The 25,966-nt window shown below is 42.6% G+C and overlaps 1 protein-coding gene across 1 annotated transcript in view; it reads right to left on the bottom strand.

Moving 5' to 3' along the window:
* IREB2 (iron responsive element binding protein 2) overlaps nt 1-23,775 on the bottom strand; it is a 42,432-nt gene extending 18,657 nt beyond the window's left edge. Inside the window, exons 1-10 of the mRNA XM_027840639.1 lie at nt 23,626-23,775; nt 21,420-21,509; nt 16,090-16,255; nt 14,878-15,015; nt 11,692-11,913; nt 7,908-7,977; nt 7,429-7,612; nt 6,239-6,378; nt 3,946-4,117; nt 765-865 (exon numbers count right to left, since the gene is read on the bottom strand). Of these exons, the coding sequence (XP_027696440.1) occupies nt 765-865; nt 3,946-4,117; nt 6,239-6,378; nt 7,429-7,612; nt 7,908-7,977; nt 11,692-11,913; nt 14,878-15,015; nt 16,090-16,255; nt 21,420-21,509; nt 23,626-23,644 (1,302 nt within the window). The 5' untranslated portion in view covers nt 23,645-23,775. The remainder of the gene's footprint in view (nt 1-764; nt 866-3,945; nt 4,118-6,238; nt 6,379-7,428; nt 7,613-7,907; nt 7,978-11,691; nt 11,914-14,877; nt 15,016-16,089; nt 16,256-21,419; nt 21,510-23,625) is intronic.
* Between the last annotated feature and the right edge of the window lie 2,191 nt (nt 23,776-25,966).

Here is a 25,966-nt window from a genome sequence, read left to right as displayed (position 1 = left end):
ATGACCTGACTGATGGTCTGACCACTCAGATCCCTCGTAGTCCTTCAGGTGCCTATGATCCTGGGGCAATGCACTGAAAGGAGGTGGGAAGGAAGGAAAGCAGGCCTCCAGACAGGCCTAAGGAACACTCAGTGACCAGAGGCCCCTGGGCTGCTCTCAATATACCAACGTAAGAAGAACCACTGCTAATTTACAACACATTTGACTTTATTCAATTAAATCTATCCCTGCATTAGTTTTTGTTTTGTCCTAAAGTTCAAAGTTGGATGCTGTCAAGAGTCTTTCGCATCGCAAACAAGAAATAACTATTCTCCTAATAAATCCTAGTTTTTTTTTTTTGTTGTTTTTAGGCAATTGGGGTTAAGTGACTTGCCCAGGGTCACACAGCTAGTAAGTGTCAAGTGTTTGGTCTGAGGCCGGATTTGAACTCAGGTCCTCCTGACTTCAGGGCCGGTGCTCTATCCACTGCGCCACCTCGCTGCCCCTAAATCCTAGCTTTTGAGACATGAAAGTTGATATAGATTTCTTCCTACTACTTAATATATATTTTGGAGTGGGAAACCTACCTTTTGCGAGTAAAACAGAGTCATTTATATACACTAACTGCTAAGAAATTATGAAATTGGTTTGAACACTAAGGGAAATTAACATGAAGTAGAAGGACACAAGCAACAAGTGCTGCTTGAGCGCGTGCTCTCTCGGTGCCAGGCACGGCACCAGGCCCTGGGGACCCCAGACGAGAGCCACCAACTGGCCCGTCATACCTGAGAATACTCGGGCTCTGCCGGAGAATCCTGGTCACTTCTAAACAACTTCACAGCTTTAAGGTACGTTTCCACTGATGCAAGCTTGTCTCTGTCAAAACCTGACGGGGAGGGCAGAAAGGTTTTGTAAGGAATAATTCTTTTAGGGAGGGAGGAAGATCACTTATTACTACAATGAAACCTCAACACTGAATTTTCTGTAACGCAGTTCTCGACAGAATCCTGAAACTGGACAGATTGTGTACTTCACAAAAATTCTCCCATACGGGTTGTCAAGAACACATCGACATTCTTTCCATTCTCTTACCCGGTCAGAAACACTGATCGCTGAAACAGGAAATGTGACAATACTTCATTTTATCAAAGACAATCGGTCCCTGGTGGATGTGCAATCATCTCATTTCCCTGGATTCTCTGCCCCAGAGATGCCTTTGGCTCCTATGAACTTCACCTCAATCATCACTTATTACCCAAGGGTCCACCACGTGCTGAGCCCTGTGCAACGTGCAGCCTACGGAGACCAGCCCTCCTCACAGATAGACATGACACAGTGTGAGGGACAAGAAGAGATTTTACTTGGGCTTCAAGAACACTGGAGGAAGAGACTGGAAGGCTACATGGAGACCGTACCTGGGAGCAGACTTGAAAGAAGAGGAGACATGTGAAAAATAGAGAGGGGATTCCTCTTCCAGACGTGGGAATTGGGCTGCATGAAAACAAGGAGAAAGGTGATGATAATACATCAAGTTGGAGGAAAAGCTCAGCTGGAAAGCCAGAATCAATGAAAAAAGCAATACGAGTAAGGTCTGAATTAGATTATGGAGGACCTTGAAGAGCAGGGTGAGGAGCCTGTCTTTTTTCCTGGGGCAATGAGGAACCAGTGAAGATTCTGGAGCTGGAGAGTGATGAGTAGATTTGTACCTTAGGAAGATGATTTTGGTAGCTGTGTAGAAGATGGATTAGAAGCAAGACACCCTATTAAGGGAAAGGGGGAGAACAAGCATTTATTAAGCACCTACTATGTGCCAGGCACTGGGCTAAGCTAATTTACAACTATTATTTCATCTGATTTTCACAACAACCCTGCAAGATAGGTCTTATTATTATCCTCATTTTACAGTTGAGAAACTGAGGCAAATAAAGGTTATGTGACTTGGCCAGGGTTCCAAGTCAGTAAACGTCTAAAGTCAAATCTGAACTCAGGTCTTCTTGATTCCAGGCCCAATACTCTATCCACCATGACACCTAGCACTGTTGCAATATAGACTAGGTTAAAAAAAAAAAAGTTCAATAAAGACCTGAACTAGGGTGGTGGCCCCGTACATGATGAGAAGAAAACATGTTTAGGAACAGTTTAGGAAGAGAATCAACAAGACGTGACAACTGACTGGATAGGACAAGATGGCGGTGGCTGCTACGGAAGGGAGGATGATATGGTTGGGGAACAAACCTTTGGAGATACAGAGGAGGCAAAATGAAGCAGAATCAGGGCACGGAGAGATAGGAGGTAGGGTCACACAGGCAGCAGAACCCAGAGAGCTCAGTCATGGAAGTCACAGGAAGCTGTACCCAGGAAAAGGCATGGTTAAGAGCACCCAATGCTGACAAAAAGTCAAGAAGGACGGAAACTGGGAAAAGGAGACCCAGCTGGTTATGAGGAGGGCAGCAGTAACCTTTGGAAAGCAGCTTTTGTGGAGCAGTGGGCCTGAGTCACACTGAAAGGACGTGAGGAGCGAGGGAGCGCCGAGGCAGTATGCATACACCGGTCTTTCCAGATGTGCAGCAGAGGAAGGAGGGAGGTTCTGGGCAGTAACTCGATGAGGATGTTTGTAAGCAGCACCCTTGGCTATTGCAATGGTCCAGGGACGAGGGAACAAGGGCCTGCCCCAGGGTGGTGGCCATGTCAGAGAATGGGTGTGGACAGGAGATGTTGCTGAAGATACAACCAAGACTGGCTAGGAGGGGTGAGAGTGCATGATCGAGGTCACCGCCCAGATTTCAGGACTGGGGAGGATGATGTGGTGACGGAGAACTCAGGAAGAGGGAGGGTAAGGAGGTCAGTCTTGGCTGAGCTGCGTGTAAGATGTCCCTTAGGCAGCCGGAGATGTGAGGCTGGAGGTCAGGGGAGAGATTAGGGCCGGAAGAGTGAGGACATGGAGCAGACTGAAGCAAAATGACAGAAACAGGGCTGAGTTGAGGTTAGGAAACAGGCCCGGGCAGCCTCATTTTCTACTCTTTCCCCCGTCCCACCTGAAGTTCTAGCCAATTTGGATCCTCATGCTTATCCTGCCTTTTCCCACAATCCTCCACATGGATGGAGGCTGTTGTCCACTGCACTCCCTCCTCATCTCTGCTTGCTGAAATCCTCTGCCTTCCAAGAACCAGTTAGCATGCCACCACCTCCACAAAGCCTTCCCTCATTGCCCCAGTTCAAAGTGGTCTTTTCTCTCTGAATCCAACTTCTGTAATTAGACTGTAATGGCACAGAGGGAGGGGACTGTCACTTTTCATCTCTCTCTTCCCAGCACAGTGGCTTGGTTACAGTAGGCACTAATAAGTGTGTTTCACAAGGGGAGAAGCATGGTTTAGTGCAAAGAGCCCTGGATTTTTAGGCCAGAGACCTGAGTGCACTCACACCATGTGTGATTGTCAGTGACTCTTCTCTGCATTTCACTCTAAACTGAGGGGGTCAAACTCTATTCCCTTCAAAGGCCTCTTCTCTAAAGTTCCCATCGAGTCCTAGAAAGGAGCGGCATAGGCCCTGACAAGGCAGCTGTGGAGCAGGGAGGAGCAGAGAGGATCTCTTAGAATGAATGTGGCCTGCTTCCGGCCTCAGCTCTCAGCCCAAGAGTAAGACGCATGAGATTGTTTCAGCAGCTTCTATATGCTCTGGTCTGGTGGACTCTCATCCCCACTGAAGAGTGGAGAAGAGCCTTCTGTATGAGGTTTGGCTTCCTGAAACTGCTCGACCTAGAGCCAGCCCTGGAAGGGCAGAAGGAAGAGGGCTGGACAGCGGCAACTTGGAGGGATGACCCTTCACAAAGTTCTGGGAATGGGCTGAAGGTGTCTCTTGGCTTGAGGCCACAGCACTTGAAGACCCTGGGCCCCCTCCAGGAGCGCGTCTGACCAACATTATAAAACCCATCAAGCATCACTGTCTGTTACCTCAAGGTCTTCTTACCTGTATGTTCTAAGTGCTTTAGTGTCACATTATCAACAGGGAAAAAGCTCAGAATAGCACCATATTCAGGACACATGTTTGCTATTGTGGTTCGGTCAGTCACCGAGAGCTGAGCAACGCCACTCCCAAAGAACTCAACAAACTTTCCAGCCACTCCTGCTTGTCTGAGGTGCTGCATGGAGGAATGCACAGAGAAGAGAGTTATTCCCCACGGCCAAAGTGTCGGATCCAAAGCCCATCACCACCAATAGAGCAAATTCTTCAGGCTCATAGGAGACAAGGTCCTGATGTGGGTAACCGAAAATCCACAAAGCGCATTTCAGCCATCACAGGCTACAAATCCATTAGCACTGAAAAGTCTTCATAATGACCAGCAGTTCAAATCTTAAAGACCCAACTACTTCCTGTGTTACTGAAGTCAATCAAGCACAAAGAGAGCATTTAGTGCAGGCCCTCATCCCAATGACGTAACTGAGTTTAACAGGAGGTTCTGACTTTGTCAGCTAGAACACCAGGACTTGACCCTCGTCCAACCAGCGCAATTGTCTCCAGGGGAGGTGAGGGAAAAGCTCTGCTTGATCAACACTCCCCTACCAGACACACAATCATCAAAGGCAAAGAAGAGCTACAGCAGGAATTCCTTACACTTCACAGGCTTTCAAGCTTTTCTTTTTTCTTTCTTTCAAGATCTTTTCTGACTAGTCATGAGGCAGACAGTCTGAGCTGGCCCACCCCCATCTCACAGACCAGGAAAACCTGAGGTTTAGAGCGGAGAAGAGGCCTGCCCAGCACAGAGTCATGGGAGGAACTTTTCTCCAAGGGCCCCATCTCTTTCACTACTGAAAACAAACCACTGAATCACAGAAGGGTTAAGAGTCAGAAGGAGCCCTAATGATTAGATCATCTACTCCTGCGCTTTCCTTTTACAGAAGAGGGGACGTGTACCTAGAAGTGACTTTAGGAAACCAAATATTTGTGATACACTTCCAGGTAGCTAAAAGAGGAAGACAGAGAAAAATGCTGAGTGGCATGTTTTTGTCATGTGCTTAATAAAGGGCCCAAATGACCTTCCTGAAAAACAAAAGATAATTAATGCTGAAAGGCCACTGATTAAAAAGCACTCGGGAAGAAACAGCAAAAGAAAGATATAAACCAACCAGTGGACCTGATCATCAAAACCAAATTAAAATAATGCTATACCAAATGGCTCTAAAAAGGAACACTAATTTTTAGGGATGGATATAGGAGGGTGAGGGGCAGTATCTCAGATTTTCTCTAAAACCTAATGGATTCTTCCTTTTTTACTAGAAATGCCCTCACAAGCCTCAAGTTAGCCTCTATTATCTTTTGAGACCTTTATCAATCATTTCTCTAGCTTGTCAACCTATCTCCTAATCAGGGAACAGGGCAGTACTCATGGTGGGAAATTACCCTTTTGTGCTCCCCTGTGGGATGCCCTAGATGCACTCCCAGGGGTGGCTATCAAAGATTCACTCAACTAAAAAAGTAGAATTGGTTCACTGACAACCTGCCATCATTGTGCTTTTAGGATCAAAAATTGTCAAGGTTCAGTTAAAAAAGTAATGAAAATGTTCAGAAAACTGAAGCTAGAAGGAAACAACTATCTCCCATTTATTAATCAACCTACCCAATGTGAAACACACACACGCACGCTTGCACACGCACACATACACACACAGAGGATGCCAGCATACACTCCCTCCCCCCCTTTCCTTGTAGGACCTTGGACCACTCACAAGCTGATGAAGGAGACTGATTCCAAGGCCAGTACTACCCACTACTCCCTGCTGCTTCTCTGACTAAATAAAATTAAAGGGCCAATTATTAAATTAGGTAGGAGAGATCTAGTTTAGCCTTTTCTCTATAAAGGCATTTATAGCCAATGAAGTGTTATGGTTAGCTAATAATTTTACTCAAGGCCCTGAGCTGAAAAATACTGCCATTTCAACAGTTTAATGACCTGTGATTTAGGCAGGGACACTGAGGGACACAAAACTCTCCTGTTCTGACTCAGCAGAGCTCCTAGAGTTGCTTTGGCTGAAAAATTCATCCTTTGTGATGATCCCAGTAGCAAAGATGTTCCTCAGTTCCTCAGCTGGCCTGTCCCACTCAGCAGGACAGGTCAGTTTACATTCCACTGGCTTGTCCTTCAAGAACGAAGTTACCTACATGTCAGGACAAAGCAGAGCAGGGCTCTGGAGAAGGTGGCTGACAAAACTCTCCTAGAAATAAAATTAGCAAGACTGTCTACTGAAATAGTATTTTAACTTACCTTTGTAATACCAAGAACCACATCTATGGATGTCGCCAAAGAACCTGACGACCCAATCAACTCACACCCGACCACCTCTGGCAAAGTAAGAGAGACTGGGAGACCAAGCATGACTGCTTCTGTCTCGATGCCACCAACTCCTAAGAAACAGATTAAAGTGCACCTATCAGTATGCACACTGTATTCAGAAACAATGATGTCTGCATTTTCTTTATGTCACCTCACACAAACTGTCATAAGAGGTGGCTCTTTGTAGGAGGCACTGGACAAGGAGTGCCAATGCCCAGTTCAACCCCTGAAGCAGTCTTTATCCAAAAGTCAGTCTGCTAAGAGTACTGCAATTTGAGATGGGCAAGCTCCTCCAGAGCAACAAGTTACAGAATAGCTAAGTCCTCTCACCTTTATGGATGAGGAGGCTGGGGGCTTGAGGGGGTGGGGGTAGGGTGAATCACATGAGCTTTACACTGACGGGGGAAGAGCCACTGTGTCCTACCGTCTCCTGACTCCTGTGGCAGGGATTATGGGATCACTTACCACCCTGACACTGTGAGTTCACCCACCAAAACAGTTGTATGTTTCTCTATCCTTGACCTAGACATTCTTTTTTGATAGCCAACTCTCTTGAGCAGGGTGAGGAGCAGCCAGCCAGGAGTTGTGCAAGAACCGAAGAGCTCACCCGAGATGAAGCTCTCACTCCCTCCAGGGGTCACGCTGGCTTCTCCACAACTCCCACTCAATGCACCCTCCTTGGGTGAGTGAGTTTCCCAGGGCCCAAATGAGAGAAGACCAAGATGGTCTGCACTGCTGCACTGCGGGTCTTTGTGTGATGAAGGAAGAGCTACAAGCTTCATCAACATTTCATAATGACAGTGACGGGTCATCTGTGACACATGGAATTTGGGCTGCCTCTCTGACTCATCAGTGATTGCAAAGGCGACAGCTTTAAAAAGCAGTGGGACCTAAAATGACAACTTTTGAGGCTGCATCTTTATCAGATATGCCTGACCTAGGCATCTGTCTGCATGCATGAAACCTCTCTGGTTAACAGGCAGCAGGAAAAGAAGAGACACAGTGATGATGGACCTTTTAAAACCGGTCACTTCTAGACTAAATGAGAGAATCAATTTTCACTTAAGAAATAACAGTAGCACCTAGGCTAGTTGCAACAAACAGGCCGTGCCGTTACTTACCCCACCCCAGGATGCCCAAGCCATTCACCATCGTTATGTGAGAATCTGTTCCAACCACACTGTCTGGGAAGAATACATTCTCTCCTTCAAACACCACTCTCGACAAATACTCCAAATTTACTTGATGGGCCATTCCAGTTCCAGGGGGAATTAGAGTCACATTCTTAAAAACTTTTGAACTCCACTATATTATTTACAAATAAAAAAAATGGAAATGTTAGTTCATGCATGTAGCAATTTGTGATTATTTCATAATTATGCATAAATCAACATTTAAGGAGATAATGCCCAATTTAAGGTCTCCACAAGACAACAAAATATCAAAATATTAACCTTACAAAATAAACTTGGAAGAAAAAAATTTTAACTTCAAATACATAAGAAAAGAAAAATGCTCAATATATTCCTGATGTATGAAATCTTTCATTATTTTGCACATCTCCATGCAAGTGTTTTAATTCCTCCAATGATTTAAATACCTTGAAAAATTGGAGCCTCTCTCGATTTCTGCCAAATTCTACCTCTTGGTTTTTTAACACTGTTTCAGGCCTAGAGAGGAAAACAGCCACTATTAAACCTACTCATTGCTACACAAAACAAGCATTGTCTTCTTTAAATCTACCCCTCCTACCTCCACCCCATAAATCCTTAGGATTTACTGGACTTTCCCCAATTATATGATTTTATTTTGCAACCATAAAAAAGCATTCCTCTTAAGCCAGAGGATGGGGATTTTGTCATCTTATAATATCAAATGAGATAGCAAATGTTAAACCCTTTGACAAGCCTACATAGATATTAGCTATTATTGTTATTTGCTCCTGTTTCTGCTAGGTCCTCAAAACATAATCAACACTAGGAGAAGTTTGGGGAAATTTACTTTCGTTTGTCTTACAGTTTAGACAAAACCAAGATAAAAGCATGTGAGAGGCTTTGGTGGGCCTTGCTGTAGAAGGAAATCAACAATCAATAAATAAACACCTTTAACACCTATCATGTGTCACTACTGTGTTAGGCCCAGGGAACAGAAACAAATATAAGGGTGCCATAGTGAGCCTTACCCTAAAGGAGCTTAGGTGAAGAAGATAGATGATTGGAAGTGAGTTCAGAAACCAACACATGAATTTCCAACCACCTGACCAGGAGTGTAGACATGGACTCCTTCCAAATGGCAGATTTCCTCTGCTACTCCTCTATCAATCCTTATGCTACAGAAATTTACAAGTACACTTCATATATTGCGATTTTACATTATGTCAACCAACATATTACAACCAAACCCTGCCATATCATCACAAAACCTAGCTGGAACAATATTCAGACCCAGATAAAAAGGTCATGTGTAAACCCCCGAAGCGTTAACTCTCCAGGCCCTCCAACTAATGTTTCCAGCATCACATTTTCACCACAGGAAATGCCTGTATTTTAAATGGTCTAATCAGTGTATTATACAAAAGTGCTAAGTACTCAAGTTCTAAGGAAGAAGAAATCATTAGAAATTGTTTTCCTCCCCAAAACAACCATTATTATAAGGTTAATGTTTGAAGTTACTTCAATCAAGGTGAAATTAAGAAGAAAAAATTTCAGTGGCCAGTTGACAATTAACTGTTGACTATATCCTCAATGATAAACCTTACAATTAAGGTATATTAACTATCCCCTAGGCACTATCAGTTCTTACAGCATTTTCCCAATCTGGGTTCTCTGAACAATGCATTGACCTGCAATCACTTGAACCCATATGAATTTTCGGTACCCTATGGGAGACTCTAAGGAAGAAACAATCTTCCTAGACACTCAAATTCAGTGTCTTACTCTATAATAAATGTGTGAATTAAATCTTATTCTTTAAAGTAGGCAGCAGTAATTCCAAATGTGGAGTTCATACTACCATTCCCTTACTTTTTGCCGAATTCTATCTTCCTGTTACTGACTTCTTTCAAACATCTCTATCATGCAAATTCTAATGAATTTGTAAGAAGAGCTGGAATTTAAGAATATCTTGAAGGGTCAAGCTGCATCAGTTGACATAGCAAATTTTTTTTAATCCACAAGGCAAAGAAAATAGAGATAAAATGAAAATTTTTATTTCACAGTGAAATTGTAATAAAATGTTTGCCTCAATAGTTGCAGCTGGTCCTTCTTGTATTCATGAATATATAAGATGCTACCTTTGCTTCCATGCATGCAGCAGTGGGGTGGACTGTAACCTTTTTTGAGTTCTATCATTTAAAAGTCAAGTCCAAAAGAAATACTAGTACTAAAAAAAAATAGCAAGCAACTCTCCTCTCACTACTTCAAAAGGATTCCACATTTTGCCAACTTGAAGATAATGAATTTAGAGCATTAGCAAAAAAAGAATCAATGCATTCTTATATCATCTTCCCTTTCAGATTAGCTTCTACATAGGAAGATATGTTATATTTCAAAGTTGACAGCCATCTAATTAGTCAGGATGACATGAGTGGCTACAAAATTAGATGGTTGTTAAAAGATTTACAGATTATACAGAATTCTGGGAAAGGGCAAGTGAGGGCTCTATAGATTGTCACTTATAAACTAGGCAGAAATACTGGAGTTCAATAACAAATCAAGATGCTGTGTACGAAGGCCCGAGCAAAATGCACAGGTTGGTTGAATCCTTTCGGAATTCTTTTTAAGTGTTTTATCTTCAAAAGGAAAGAAATTCGAGCTCTAAGCAAGATATCAGCCATCTCCATCACTAAAAGGAATAGTACTTTATTTTCATTATGTTAATTACAATGATTTTCATGTCTCAAAAAAATTATTTAGGGCAACTTCAGAATCAATCAGGGATCCACGCCCAAGATTTGCTGTGAAAAATGACAAACTTGAAGAAAATGTTATAGCTCTACCAGTGCTTAAATAAGCAACTCTACTTGGAAGGATTTATGGGGGAAAGTGATACAACCTTTAGTTCCCTAAAAATTATTTTCCATCAAAATGTAAACTAAAATACTTGTAATCAAATGTCTTCTGGAAGACTAAGACAGAGGAGGATGCAGAGGAAAGAGTGCAAGCCTTGAAGCCAGCTTCTAATCCAGTCCCAGCACCTACTCCTAGAGGACCCTGGGCAAGAAGGTAACTTTGCTGACACTTAGTTTTCTCACCTAAAGAGCCAAGTGTAACACAACAGTTCTGAGGAAAATGCTGTCTAAAACTCAAAGTACTCTGTCAATGTCAGAGCCAAGCTACCACAATTATAGCAGCTTACCACAGCTCCGATAACCTTTGAAAGCTCTCAGTGACTGTCCACCAAAAAGGAAATCTATTTTCTGCAGTAAATAACACTTTCTGTAGTAAATCAAATTCATAAACTGACTTTACACAAAATCTTTTCCCAAGCTGAGCTCATGATCATTCCCCATCTAGATGGCAATAAGTCATTTATTTCAGTGAGCACTTAGAAATCATTACAAAATTCTGGAGCCGTTGGGGACCTTGGAGCTACTCTCACTGTAAAGATGGGACAGCTCTGTCTCTGAGAGGGCAAGTGAAGAGCCCAAGGCCACCCAGCACAGCACATCTAAATGGATTCTCTTGCCCGCCAACACTTGGCAGGTGACAGGCCAAATTCATTACTATGGCTTGCTTGAAAACTCGAAAAGCAAAGAACTGAATGCTTCCCAGCTTTGAAATGGAGTTCAAACCAGGAACTAGGACACAATGAAACAGGTAGGTTCTAAGCCATTTCCTGGCTGTTTGAACCTCTAGACCAATTGGGCAATGCCAGTTGGCAAACATTCTGAAGTCCCCCAACTTCACTTAATGGTGTCGCTCCAAGACTAGCTGAAGCCTATTTCTGGACCCCATTATTTAGGGGAAGTTAACTTTCTACTAAGATTGACGTAAGGCTTCCAAGTTCTTCAATTACCTTTCCTTGCAAGTGGAGAGGGAAGAACATGTGAATCAGTCTGCCTCATTAGCAAAAATCAACAGAATAGAGTTTCCTTGGTGCTTTTAAGCAATTCTCAAAACTGTACGGCTTTCATCCCCTTGATAACAAATTTGATTGCTTTGATAACAATGTTTCCCTCATTCTTCAAACTGTCATTGCCAAGAAAAATAAAAATATTGTTGGAAGGTCATTTCAAACATGCAAAAACACTCAATACTACCACTACTATAGGCTAGTAACCTTTCATATTAATCATATTTTGCTTTTTTTTTAAAAAAGATGTCATTTCCACTGGGAAAAAAACAATCGAGCACTAGTAAATGGCAATGAGAATAGGTTCATACTCAGGCACTGGTTGTAAATGAAAAGGACACAGGAGAGGTGTGTTCTCAATCTGCGCAGAAAATTTTCCTGAGTTGCGGCCCAGTTCTCCAGTATCACACGGCCCTCGGCAGACGGTCTGGCCTCTGCAAGAGACTTTTCGAGGCTGGACTTTAAGTGGAGAAAGTTTGCCTGTTGTTTTCTGCAGGTCACCACCTCCAGGATTTGGAGCATTTTGTATTGCACTATTATTCCGAAAAGAAAAAAACAGTCCATAAAGCAAGATTGTTGAATAAAAGTAGAATAAATTTAGCTTGCCAAAATAACTGACGTGAAGTTTAAGAAAAGACTTCAAAATGGGCTCATTAGCTTTCCTTAAGGAAAATGAAGATTTTATAAACAAAAACTAACCCAACATAAAACAAGAGAGCAAAGTCCAGACTACAGAAAACAAATAGGAATTAATTTAATACATAAGATAGAATTAGATTTTTATATAAGCATCTAAATGAAATCATGGTTTTCAGGTTATATTCTATTACATTTAAATAACAAAGTATTTTTAAAATTCTACAATGGACCTTTTTCTTATTAAATAACACCAATTTAAAACCAGTTCTTCAGCCAGAGCTTTAATTTAGTGTATAGGATAACAATCTCTCTCATGGGTTATATGAATCCTTGGTTTAAAATTCATTCTACTACCCATCCAAGGGATGGGAAAGCTGCTTGTAAAACAGCTGACTAAACAAAAGCCTCATATTCCTCTCTTAGCTTCATCAGAGACAGGCCTGTCAATGGAGAGAGCTGAAATGTTAATGGAAGGGCAACAATCTGAAGGGGCTCAATACTTTCATCTATCACTTCTATCCATGTGGATATGACCCATAAGAAGGCCTTTGGAAGAAAAAAGGAAGTTACAAATGCACTTTAGAGTTTCCTTTGACCAAAAGGTAGTTTCTCTAAAAACTTCAGAAAAGGTACAAATTCTTATCTAAAAGTCGATAGCAACATTCAAACTAGAAATACAGGATAAACACTAATAAAATCTTTACTAGCACAAAAAATTCACTAGCCTACAAACTTTTACCACTCCTTTTCTTTAAATCTAAATAATTTGAAAAACATCAGTTGCTTATGGGCAGGATGAGCTAAAATAACAAAAATGACAATTATACCTAAGCTAATTTACTTATTCAGTGCCATGCCAATCAAACTACCAAAAAATTATTTTAGAGAGCTAGAAAAAATAATAACAAGATTCATTTGGAATAACAAAAGGTCCAGAATATCAAGGGAACTAATGAAAAGAAATGCAAGGTAAGGTGGCCTAACCATTCCAGATCTTAAATTGTATTATAAAGAAGTAATCATCAAAACTGCTTGGTACTGTCTAAGAAATAGAGTGGTGGATCAGTGGAATAGGTTAGGTACGCAAGACATAGTAGTCAATGACTACAGTAATCTATTATTTGATAAACCCAAAGACCCTAGCTTCTGGGATAAGAACCCACTCTTTGACAAAAACTGCTGGGAAAACTGAAAAAGAATATGGCAAAAAGTAGGCATAGATCAAAATCTCACACCATATACCAAAATAAAGTCAAAATGGGTTCATGATTTAGATATAAAGACTGATACTATAAGCAAACTAGGAGAGCAAGGGATAGTTCACCTATTAGATTTATGGAGAACAGAAGAATTCATGACCAAACAGGAGAAAGAGAACATTATGAAAAGCAAAATGGATAACTTTGATTACATTAAATTGAAAAATTTTTGCACAAAGTCAATGCAACCAAGATTAGAAGGAAGGTAGAAAACTGGAAAAGAATTTTTATAACCAGTCTCTTTGATAAAGGCCTCATATCTAAAATATATAGAGAATTAAGTCAATTTTATAAGAATACAAGTCATTCCCCAATTGATAAATGGTCAAAGGATATGAACAGGCAGTTTCTCAGGTGAAGAAAGTAAAGCCATCTATAGTCATATGAAAAAATGCTCTAAATCACTATTGATTAGAGAAATGCAAATCAAAACAACTCAGAGATACCACATCACATCTATCAGATTGGCCAACATGACAAAACAGGAAAATGATAACTGTTAGAGAAGATGTGGGAAAACTGGAACACTAATGCATTGTTGGTGGAGTTGTGAAATAATCCAACCATTTTGGAGAGCAATTTGGAAGTATGCCCAAAGGGCTATAAAAATGTGCATACCCTTTGACCCAGCACAAGCACTTCTAGGGCTATATCCCAAAGAGATCAGACAAATGGGAAAAGGACCCACATGTACAAAAATATTCATAGCAGCTCTTTTTGTGGTGGCAAAGAATTGGAAATTGAGAGAATACCCATCAAATGGGGAATGGCTGAACAAGTTGTGGTATATGAATGTGATGGAATACTATTGTGCTGTAAGAAATGATGAACAGACTGACTTCAGAAAAACCTGGAAAGACTTGTATAGTCTGATGCTGAGTGAAGTGAGCAGAACCAGGAGAACATTGTACACAGTAACAGACAACGCTCTGCAATGACTAATATTGATAGACTAAACCCTTCTTAGCAATACAAGGATCTAAGAAATGTCCAAAAGTCTCATAATGGAAAATGCTATCCACAAAGAAGAATGAACTATGGAGTTTGAATGCAGATCAAAGCAGACTATTTGCTATTTTTTTCCTTCTGTTGTGTTTTGTTTCCTCTTTCTGGTGGTTCCTCCTATTGGTTCTAATTCTTCCCTACAACATCACTAATGTGAAAATATGTTTAATAGGAATGTATATGTATAGCCTGTATCAGATTGCGCGCTGTCTTGGGGAGAGAGGGGGAGAAAAATTTAAACTTCAAAAGCTTATGGGGGCAGCTAGGTGGCGCAGTGGATACAGCACTGTCCCTTAAGTCAGGAGGACCCGAGTTCAAATCCAGCCTCAGACCAAACACTTGACACTTACTAGCTATGTGACCCTGGGCAAGTCACTTAACCCCAACTGCCTAAGGCAAAAAAAAAAAAAAAAAAAAAAAAGCTTATGGAAGTGATTGTTGATAATTCAAAATAAATTAATTAAAAATTTTTTTAAAAGTACAACTAAAAGAAAGCAATATCTTCGCTATGCAACAGAAACAGTTTATCTCTCAGAGAGCAGGTTGCTAGTTATTTGCAAGGCTGTTTTAATGAACACAGCTGTAGTGAAATACCATTTACTGAAGTCAATTTGCAGAGAATGGTCCACAGTGAGATCTGTAGGGCAGGCAGGATGGACATTCTTAGGATCTCCCCCAAGACTTTTCACTGCTTCTCTCATAGCAGCAAAATCCACCATCGCTGGTATCCCACTAAATAGGACAAAAAACCAAAAACCAAACAAAGGAAAAGAACAATCAATTCTTCAACTAGAGTTAAAATGAATAAAATACTCAAGATGTAAATAAAACACTAAGGCCCAGTACAAATTATCAAGGAAAATATCTTTAAACTGTGTCTGTTCTTATATCCTCAGCTTTAAAATACCTCTTCATTGGGCATTCATTCTGAACCACAGACTCACTGGTTATCCAAGGAGATTTTCTGCTTGGCTCCACAGTATAGCACCAAGTGGACTGGACTTTGAATGAGAGGACCTGGGTTTGAATCCCAGCTCTACTATTATGTGACCCTGTGCAAATTGCTTGCCCTCATCTCATCCATCTAACCAGGAGATGGGAATGAAGTCCCTTCCAGTTAGGATCCTATTCATTAGAATGTAGTTTCTCACATTTGTCCCCCACACCGGTCCCACTCCTTTCTATCCCCCAGCCTCTGTGACTGTCCAGTCAATGACTGTGACGTGACATTTCTCGTGCCAAGGTTCAAAATTATCTCAGAACTCCCCACAAGTCCCAAATGTCCTACACACTTTAAAGTTTCACAGGAGAAAGCTACTGCTGGTTATAAAGGAGGTAGAACAAAAGGCGGTGTGTTGTTTACACTTTAGGCCCCCTCCCAGGAATCTCTAACTAGTAAACTGTATGGGAAAAATCTGAGCCACCATGTGCCTTCCCTTGTTCCAGAAGAGGGAGCTGTGGCATGGAGCCTTTAAGCCAAAGTCTGTTTTTTATTTTTGTTTTGTTTTTTACTTTGTTTGCAAATCATCTCATGGTTAAAAGTCCTACACGTTACCTCAGCATCCTGACATTGTCAATGAATTTACAATGCTTTCACATTTTCATTCTCAAAGCTGGTAGTACAGAGTGTTCATGCCAAAATGTAAGAAGTGAAAAGGAAGTCTGATTTTAATAAAATATTTCAGTTCAGAAAATGCAATCTTATTGTTTACAGGTCAAGATAAAGTAAGGAAAAAATGTCTACCAGTGATCCTAAACAGAATACATTTTCATAATATGCATTAGTCAAGAGTATATATGACTTACGTAAAATCTTGAAGGAGAACCCGGGCAGGGAGAAAGGGCACTTCAACATTGTTCTGTTTATTCTTCCAATCTAAAATATTCATAACATCTTCCTTTTTTACTAGGAAGCCATCACAATTTCGAACGGCGGCTTCCAGCAGTACCCGTATGGAATAAGGCAGAGCATCTGGGGTGAGAGAAAATCATTCAATTAGCTAAGGAGAGATTAGCTTTAACTGTGTCTCAAAAAAAAAAAGAAAAGTCAAGTAAGAAACCCTGGAGAACACCACCACCTACAGGGTGATTTTCTTACTAAGAGAAAGATCTTTGTGGCCTCCCTAACAAGGACACCCAAATTCAGCTTCCACAAAGCTTGGGCTCTAAAGCTAACATTCCATGTTTCCTAAGCTTTTCTCTGGCAGCCTCATTAACTAAATTTAATTCACAGTTCTTAACAAGCTTGGTTATCTGGGTTTCTCAGCCCACAACAGATTAAAAGCAGCAATTCAAAAAGGGATGAAGCCAGAGTTAATAAAGGCTGCCCCAATGAAACAACATGAAAATGAAAGTAGAAACCAAAACACACAGAACTGTATTACTACAGAATACAATAATGCTGTGTAATACACGTTCATAATAATGACACAGAACAGTTTTTTTTAAGGTTAAACTGCATTCAGCACTTGTGTTTAAGAAGTCAAGGAAGTGTGTATGTTTTTTTTTTTTTTTTAAAGATTTGCATCTCAAAATTGATCAAGTTAAAAAAGTTTCAATGTTCAAAAGGGTAAGTTTCAATTATCCAGAAAAAATTAAGTGGAATACCTTAGTTATTAGCAATACAAGAAATATTACTGTAAGAAGTTTCACTATTTTCAAAGATTACCTCAAATCTCATTTTTTTGGGTAGTAGATTTTGCTATTTCTCATAAATCTCAATCTGTTTACAAGTTTTAAATAAGATTTTAAGGAAACCCTAAAGGAAGTCACAGACTCAGTACTCTAGGAAAGAAAACCCTAGAAGTGTGCATTTTGGGGATAGGGGAGGTAAAAGAGGAAGAATAAATTATCATATTTGGTTAATTATGAGAAAAACATATAAGGGCATACATATAATAGTAAAAGAACAGCTCTTTCTCTTCAGATTTTTGAAACACACAATCTCAGAGAATATATTACTTTTTAGTTGAAATATTTTCAAAGAGAAAGAACCTTACCTAATCATAATATGCTAACAAGGCAATTTAATACCAAAGCATATTACTTGGACTACTGAGGCTATCTTATTTCATTTCTTAATACAATGACTGCTAGAGGCCTGACTGCAATGAGACCTCCCTTAAACATTTTTTTTCTGCTCTTCTGTCTTCTTTCTATATCATTTCTTCTATTTCTTCCTTCAGTTTTCTGTCTTCCATCTTCCTCAGAAGTATTCTTTCACCCCTCTCCCAAAATCTCTCCCTTCCTCATTCCACCCTTAATATCTGGCTCCAACTCCCAGTTGACTGCCAAATCAAAGACTTAAGACTATAATCAAAGAAGTCCAAGGCCAGAATACACAGAAATGCTGAGGCTTTCTCAAGCAAGCCTCTAACATGTTTGATTTCCATGCAAGTGTGGCTATCTAGAAAGGAGTAATGATTTAATTCTACTCCTAGGCTGTCCTTCATTTCTCTTCCCCTTCAGGCCCTCACCCAAAAAAAAAAAAAAAAAAAAAAAGAAAGTCAAAAGCAATAGGTAAGGACTGTCAAGGCTGAGTGAGGGAAGCACAACCCCAGGTGTTTTGTCACCTCCCTACCATCCTTAATCTATTACCACAAGAATAATTAGCATTTATGAGGAATTTCTAAGCCCTTGACTATATACACTGTCACTGGGAAGTAAATGTTACAGGTAATATTATCCCACTGTATATTAAAACTGGCTCAAAAAACTTAAGTGACTGGCCCATGGCTAGTAAGTACAGTACTGGAAAGTAAATACAGCTTGCAAGTATTGGAAAGTAAGTACTTACAGCTTGCAAGTACTGGAAAGTAAGCACTTACAGCTAGCAAGTACGGGAAAATAAGTACTTATAGCTTGTAAGTCCAGCCCTCTCCACTATGCCAGTCTCTCACACTTCTTTTCCATATAACACTGCAAGTCATGATACAGACATATTACACATATCATCATGAATCTGGTTGAAAGAGCATGAATAAAAGACTTAGGTCTGAGCTACAGCTCTGCCAAATGAGAGCTAATGTGTAACTTTAAGCAAGTAAGTCATTTCACTAGTTCTGATGTGTATCCTCATCTGAAAGGGGGTTCCAAAATAGTGTACAGCTGAAGTGCCAAACTCTCAGTCAAAAAACCCCCAAGTTCAAACCATATTAAAATGTAATGGGAAATGTTTTAACAAAATAAATATACAGCACAGATAATTTATGGTTTTCTAAGTCAGAGGTGTACAGTACCCCTCAATTTAATTTTATATGGATTTTCTAATTTAGAAAACAGATAAGAGCAATACTTCACCTTTCTGAGAAGGTTTCCAGCTTACAGTTTTTATTACAACCAATATGTAAGGCCAACAGGGATAAGGATTGCTAGCCTCATTTTCTACCAAGGCCTTATGTCACATTCAATCCAGGTTTCTCTAGGCTGTTCTCTTCTTTCCTCGCTCTTAGTTTATCTCCATGCCAAATGTTATCATTCTCATTCATGTCTCTCTCTTTTTGTTCAAGCTATTACATAGCTAGGTCTAATAAAATGTGTTCCCTCTTTCCATCAAAATAAGTCTTCCCAGTAGCTTAGCTTTGTACTTTTTCCTCCCCAAAGGCTTCTAAATACTCTTATCTTTTCATCTACCATAAATTCTACTGCAGAAACTGCATTTCTGGTTAGAAAGCTAAAATTCTGCACTTTATTATATTTATAAAAATTTATTTACTGTATTTACATTTTATAAGTTTTGTTGATGCCTTGTTCTTGTACCATTCATTTCTGGATACAGACCCACCCATCCCATGCAAACCAAATTGGACCTTCCCTTGTAATTAAGAAAAAACAAGCACTACACACAATGACAAAATGCAACATTGCGTGACAGAGGTGGTGTCTCATGTCTTTCTTTTCTTTGGTTTTCAGGCAGGTAAACTAAACTATCAACTCTTTAGGATAAGGTCTCACATTTCTTTGCATGCCTTGGTGCCTTTTTGGGGGGCTAAACACATTTACTGATTGAATTTTAGTTTATCTCAATTTGCCTTTAACTGGCTTATATTTAGATTAAATCTATTAGGATTCACATGTGTATACTTGTCCATCGGCAGACAAGTCACACATCCAGAGTCAAACAAATCCAATACAAATTCAAAACCACCTGTTAACATTGAAAAGCTTTTGGGCTACTGCTTTGGATTTTCACCATAGCTAATTATTTTGTTACATCTGACTTCTTAGAAGCAGAAAATATATTTCTGCTTTATTAATAGCCTTTTTTCAAAGTACATTGCCATGTCAGTTGGTTTTCAATGACATTCAATAATTCTCAGCAATGTGTAAGGACAGACTGAAAATGGGCACATTTTTATATATGCACAAAAGATATGGAACCTTTTAACATACAGAAGAATCAAATGACTCAAATTATATACATTTAATTATATATATACATATATGTGTATATATATATAGTGTTTAAATACCTGTTAGAATAAACAATTCTGGTTTAACAAAAAAAAAAAAAAGCTTTCACACTGAGTTCAGTTGCTGGTATACAGGTAATCAAAGATCTTTTGTGCTTCCAGTAGATTAGAATATTTTGAAAGAAAAATGTACATGTTCTCCCACTTTCTGACACAAATTGTTCACAGCAAACCAGAAAAGAACAAAAAATTCAGATGAAATATGATTACTATATCCTTTTAGTTTTAAATTTGCTAGCATCCTTTCACTAATGTGAAGTGCTCATCAAAAATATTAACCCAATACACAAATCATGGCAACTAAGAATGCAAGATGTGACATCCTTTGTTTGGTTTGACATTTTACACATGAATCATGTTAAAATGACAACACTGCTCATCGATTACAGATGTACAGCTGAGAGAAACCTCAGAGATCACTTGGTCCAACTTCCTCCATTTACAACTGAGGAAATCGAGGTCTTGTCTGAGACCCCTGGCAGCCGGGTTTTGTGCCCAAATCCTGAGCCTTTTCTGCATTGCCCTCCCCACTCTCCTCTCTCTAAATGGGAGATCTTGTAAGGTGCCTCAGAATATTTAAATCCTCTCATTGTACCAGGATGACGCAGCATTCCTGAATAAGTCAGAGTCAGGGATTTAAATCCAATATAATGTCCAGACAAACCACAGAGACAATTCTGTTAATTTAGTTAATCACAAAGAACAAAGGGGAGGGGCATCCCTCTGTGGCCACCTGCCAACATGCCCGAAATCAGGCCAGCACCATTCTCTTTGTCTCCTCTGGTTCCACACAAACTCAGACATGGAAATCCTCTCCCTACACGGATCTTCTGTCCCTTGCCCAGTAAACTGCCCCATCTTCTGTGACCCAATTAGCTTCACTAAATTTTGTGACCACAGATAATACCTGCATTCCCTGCTAGGTGCCTTGCAAATACAATTCATTGGTGACTAGGGGGATCATAAGGAAAGGTATAGTGTGATCATCCCAAAACTATGACCTACTGTGGAAAAAGAATTCGTAGTTTTCAATTAACAACCATGGATTTATTAAAAGTCTACTGTGTGCAAAAGATTGTGCTAGGTGCTGGGAAAATCATACAAATATTAGGTAAGATAATCCCTTGCCTGCCCTCAAGAAGCTTACACTTCTTATGGGGAGAGATAACACAAAATACACGATATGCAGAAGAGGTGTGCAAAGTGAGACCGCAGATAGGGGGAGGGACAGGAAGGCTTTTCACGGGGGAGGTGGTATCTGAGTTGGGTTTTAAACCATAGGGAGAAATGGGGGGATTGCCAGTAGTATCATCTTCATATAGAGAGTACTAAAGGACAACCTGTCAAGACACTTACCACTGAAAACATCAAACTTCAGAAAATGAAAATACTCATTTAATAGAACATCACTTATGAGCTCACTCAAACTTAAAAAAAAAAGGCAGTTATCTCTTTTAGTATAGAGTGTTCAGCTTAACCTGAAGGTTTAAAATTGAAAGGTTTACCCTTTCTGGAAGGCAGTCTCAGAAAATTACATATTAAATATTAAGCAAGATATTGTGCATTATTATAACCATAATGGTGCACATAAAGTATATACTTTCCTCATTCTGAATATTGAGGTTATTAAATAATCAAACCCAAAACATCAAACAGTAACATTACCATACTTGGTGCCTCCAAGTTTAGGAAGATTGAAGAACTTGTTATCTGAACTCTCATTTAGGGCTTCAATAAAGTCCTCAAAGGCTCTTCCTGGAGAGGAAAAATATAAAAAAGTTATATACTTCCTCTTATTTATTGTAAGCTGTCACACAAACACTGTAACATTCTGAAGTCAGCATCTAGGTTTCTAAAAGATTGAGTTCCTTAAAATAAAATACTACCTCTTTCCAAGGTAACAGCTGAGACAAGATAAGAGATCTGATCCTTACTTTAGTGTGTTTTAACAAAGACTTACTTAGACACTGGCAAGGAGAGGTTCAGGAGACTTTGGGGAACTTCACACAGAGAACAGAAAAGGTGGCAATGACCTTAGCAGGAATTCTAATAATGGAATGAGCTTCATTAATCTAAACTTCTCAAAGAAAGACTGTCTTGTGCTGAAAGCAAAGCAAACTGGCCAGGCACAGTGTGAAGCGGCCTATCCTTGGGGGGGAGTCACCAGCTTTTTTAAGATCAGGAGCTGACTGGTCTCCTCGTTGGTACAAAGTCCTTGGCAGAGGTCTTCTGTACAGACTCACTGTTCATGGCAGGCTGTAACCCCTATATAGTTGTGCCCTCCATCACTGGCAAAGCAACAACAATAATGACAACAATCATAATGAAAACCAAACCCAAGGAGACCTGCAGTTCCACCAGGGTCAGAAGAATTCTGATTCTGAATCCCCTGCACAAGTCACTAGCCCTGTCCAGGTCACTGAACCACGGGGATGACAATAAAACCCACATGCCCTACCTCGTAGGGCTGTTATAAGGGAAGTCCAGTCACCCGGTAAACTGTAAGGAGCTAGAAAAATGGGTCAGTCTTAGGACCAGGCCAACTAAATGTGGAAGAGGCTCAGCACTAAGTGATGGATTTTTCTGATCTCCCAAGGTGAGCAGTCTACATTACTGGAGAGAGCACCCAAACATCTCAGACCCTTCCATTCAGGCCAACAAACATTAAGTACCTACTACATGTGAGGCACTGGGATATACAAAAATTTTAAAAAGACACAGCCTTCCCGAGAGGACACTCACAAAATATAACACTGGGGTTAATGGGGGCAAAGGAGAGATACAAAGGGGTTTGTTTTTTTGGGGGGGGTTTTGTAAGCTACACTAAGAAACGTCAAGTGCTTAATGATGCTGGAGGAATGGGTATGAAGATCTGAGGTGCCAATGAACACTTCAACGTTAAGGTTGTCTCCCCTCTTAGATTACAAGCTCCTTGAGGGCAGGGGCTGTCTTTTACCTCTTTTTGTATCCCAAATGCTTAGCAGGTGGCCTGGCACATAGCAGGAGCTTAACCCGTGTCTGCTGATATCGAATGAATTTAATTAGCGCTTGTTGATTGGCTGAAGGAGAGAACCAGGAAGCGGTGACTGTGGCTATTCGGTCATTCAAAGTGCATTTATTAAGTCACTGCTGTGTAGCCAGGCACGCAGGTGCTGGACAGCCCCTGACCGCAAGGAACTCCTAATCTACGGAGGGAACAACAGCTCCCAGGCCGCAGCCCGAGAAAACGGGGACGATGCACGGAGGGAAGGCTCCGGAGGGGATGTGACGAGGGGCCGGCCCGGACTCGGGAAGCTCTTGGCTCAAGCTCGGCCTCGGCCGCTCACTAGGTCTGTGACCCTGGGCCAGCTGCTCTTGCTCGCTCCCAGCCTCAGTTCCCCCATCTGTCAAACGAGATGACACATGGCACACGCCCAAGGCCCGAGATTGAAGAGATAAAAGGGGAAAGGTGGCTTGACCTGAGGGGGTTGCCTTCCCAGGGCCGGGGGCAAACCCCAAGGCGCTTCACAAATCCTAGGACCGCCGAGGAACCGGAGGAGCGACGCGGGTTCGGGAGGGGGAGGGGGGCGGAGGAAGGAAGGACGGACCGACGGACGGCCGGCCCAGGCCTGCGCGATGACCGATGCGCCGCCCCAGGGCAGGGCCCGCTCCGGCGGCGGCCAGGGGGCCGGGGGCAGCGGTGCCTCTCCCGCTTCCCGAGGGAACAGGCCCGGCGCGGCCTGCGAGGCCCCGGCGCCCGAAGGCGGAGGCGGCCCCGGTCCAGCTCGCAGTGCGGAGCGCGGCCCGAGCCCGGGGCCCGGGAGCGGCTCGAGGCGGGGCCCGTGCCGGGCAGGAGGACGCGGGGCCGGGGCCGGGGCCGGCGCGGACTGACCTGCACTGGGGGCGTCCATCGCCGGCGACCATATTCTCCCGGCGGGGAGGGGAGGGTAGCGGAGCTGAGGGGAGGGGGGATCCCGGAGGGCAGGGGGAGAGCCGCGCAAACACCGCGAGAGCTGCCGCCACGGCCACAGCCACAGCCACGGCCCCCTCGTGCTCCCCCCCGCGCCCGGCTCCCGCGAGACCCTCCGGACGTAGGAACAAAGAAAGCTAAGCGAACGGGCGAGCGAAGGAGGAGGCGAAAGCTCGCGAGAGGTACCACGACTGTAATCTCGCGAGCTTTGGGCGAGCCCGGGACCCGAGCACACATGCGCTCCTTCGAGGAAGCGTGGCTCCAGGAGCGACCCGTAGCGGAGCCCCGCCCCCGCCGCGCCGAAGCCGCGTCCCGAAAAGGCGGGCGGGATGTCATGTCTTCAGGGGCCGCTGGGGGCGCTGCCCCCGCCCCGTCCCTGGAAAGCGAGCGCCCCTCCAGGCTTCAGCTACACCACACGGTTTGTGACAGCTCCGGCTGCCCCACCCCTTTTACAGCTGGGGAAACTGAGGCCCAGAGAGCCTCAGGAAAGCAGGGATTCCAGCCCAGTCTCCAGGCTCCCCTCGAAGACCGTGAGCCAGCATTTAATAAGCGCCTGCTGTGTGCCGGTCCAACTCCTGCCCCCAAGGAGCTGGCCGTCTTCCAATGGATGTAGTTTGTTAACCTGCATTCATTAAGCACCTGCTGTGTGCCAAGCTCTGTGCTAAGTCCTGGGGATACAAAAAGAGACAAAAAACAAACGGTTCCTGTCCTGGAGGAGCTCGTAGCATAGTGGGGGAGGGGAGGGGTAGCTGACCACTGTGTGAACAGGTCGGCCCAAGTGGGGGGAAGGGGTACTGGGAAAGACTTCCTGGTCTGGCCGGAGGGCACGGCCAGGGTAGAGGCTCGGAGTGGGGAGATGTGGATTAGTGCGTAGATTGCACACTGCGCAGTGGGATGGAGGCTTAGGAAGGACTTCCCAGCCCGCAGGATGGTCCCTTCCATCCCGGAGGCAGTAGGGAACTGATGGGGTACGGGTCCAAGCCGAGACCTTTACCCTCACCCCAAAAAGAATCTGGGTCCCATTGTCTGAGGGATTCTCCTTGACTTCTCCCACTTGATCCAGGAGGTCTCTGACTGCCCGGAGTCTATGGTCCCATCAGCTGGCCTTTCATTATAGCTAGGCCCAGTATCCCAGTTCTGTTATCCTTAACCTAGCCCAGCCCGCCAGTGTCTATTACCTCCCGATGGCCCCTGGCCAGGTCCCACCCTTGGCCCTGTCTACATGCCATCTTCACCACCGCCACCACCCCCACCTCCTCCCCCGCTCTCAACCTCTCAGTCACTGCCATCAAGATCCTTCCCAGGTCCCTCCCACAGGCTTTCCTTCTCTTCTCCGTTAAGGTGCTCAGATTCCTTAAGAACCTAGCCCATAGCTCACAAATGTTCAGATTCCCTGAGAGTCTGGCCAATATGGCGGGTCTTTAATAAACCTTGTCTCTGGCTGAAAGAAGGCTCGGGTCGAATTCTTTTGGGCAGGATCCGTGTCTCTTGCTCTCAATATTTTGGGGTCCCAGTACCCCTAAAACCCTAAATCTCAACCTGTGGTTCCCTGACCGGGAAGAACTGCCTAATCCCAAGCTCTTCCTCAGCCAAGACTGGAAGGTACATATTCCCTTTCTTGCTCTGCAGTTGGTTGATTTCCAACCAACTAGGAAGGCTTGGCTCCAAAGTGCTTTTCTGGCCTGACCGCTCAGGCCCCATGAGGTCAGACAGCTACCAGGCTGTCTCGAACTCAGCCTGACGCTCTCAGGCTCTTGGTCCAGTGGTTCTGTTTGACCGTGGACCTGGGCACACCTTCGGACTCCCTATCTGGAAGTGTAGGCCCAATCCTCTCAATTCTCTCAGTGCTAGGGACTTGGTAAACTTCAGGAACTTTTTGGGGCTTTTGGTTTTTTTATTTGTTTCCCCGAGGTTTATTCCCAAAACCTTTAAGGAGGAAGGGACTCCCAGCCTCCACACCCACAAAGGGTCAATCCTCTTCAATTCCCAAAGATTCACCTTTGGGCTGTCTTTTACAAAATTGGGAAAAATTTAGTTTCTCTGAAGAACTTAGAAAGAAAAGGCTGATGTTCTTTTGCAACACTGTTTGGCCTCAGTATCACCTGGAAAATTACGAGGCATGGCCCATTTTGGGGACATTACAGCAACATTCTCAGAGTTAGAAAGATATTGTAGCAGAGAAGGAAAATGGGTGGAGATTCTCTACATGATGACTTTTGTCAAACTTTTCCGTGACCCCATTCTCAGAAAAGATTGTAGGATG

The sequence above is a fragment of the Vombatus ursinus genome, unplaced genomic scaffold (assembly GCF_900497805.2).
Source record: "Vombatus ursinus unplaced genomic scaffold, bare-nosed wombat genome assembly UNPS02014847.1, whole genome shotgun sequence".
NCBI lineage: Eukaryota > Metazoa > Chordata > Mammalia > Diprotodontia > Vombatidae > Vombatus > Vombatus ursinus.
Note: the sequence above shows the minus strand (reverse complement) of the source record. Positions and strands in the feature narration are given on the sequence as shown.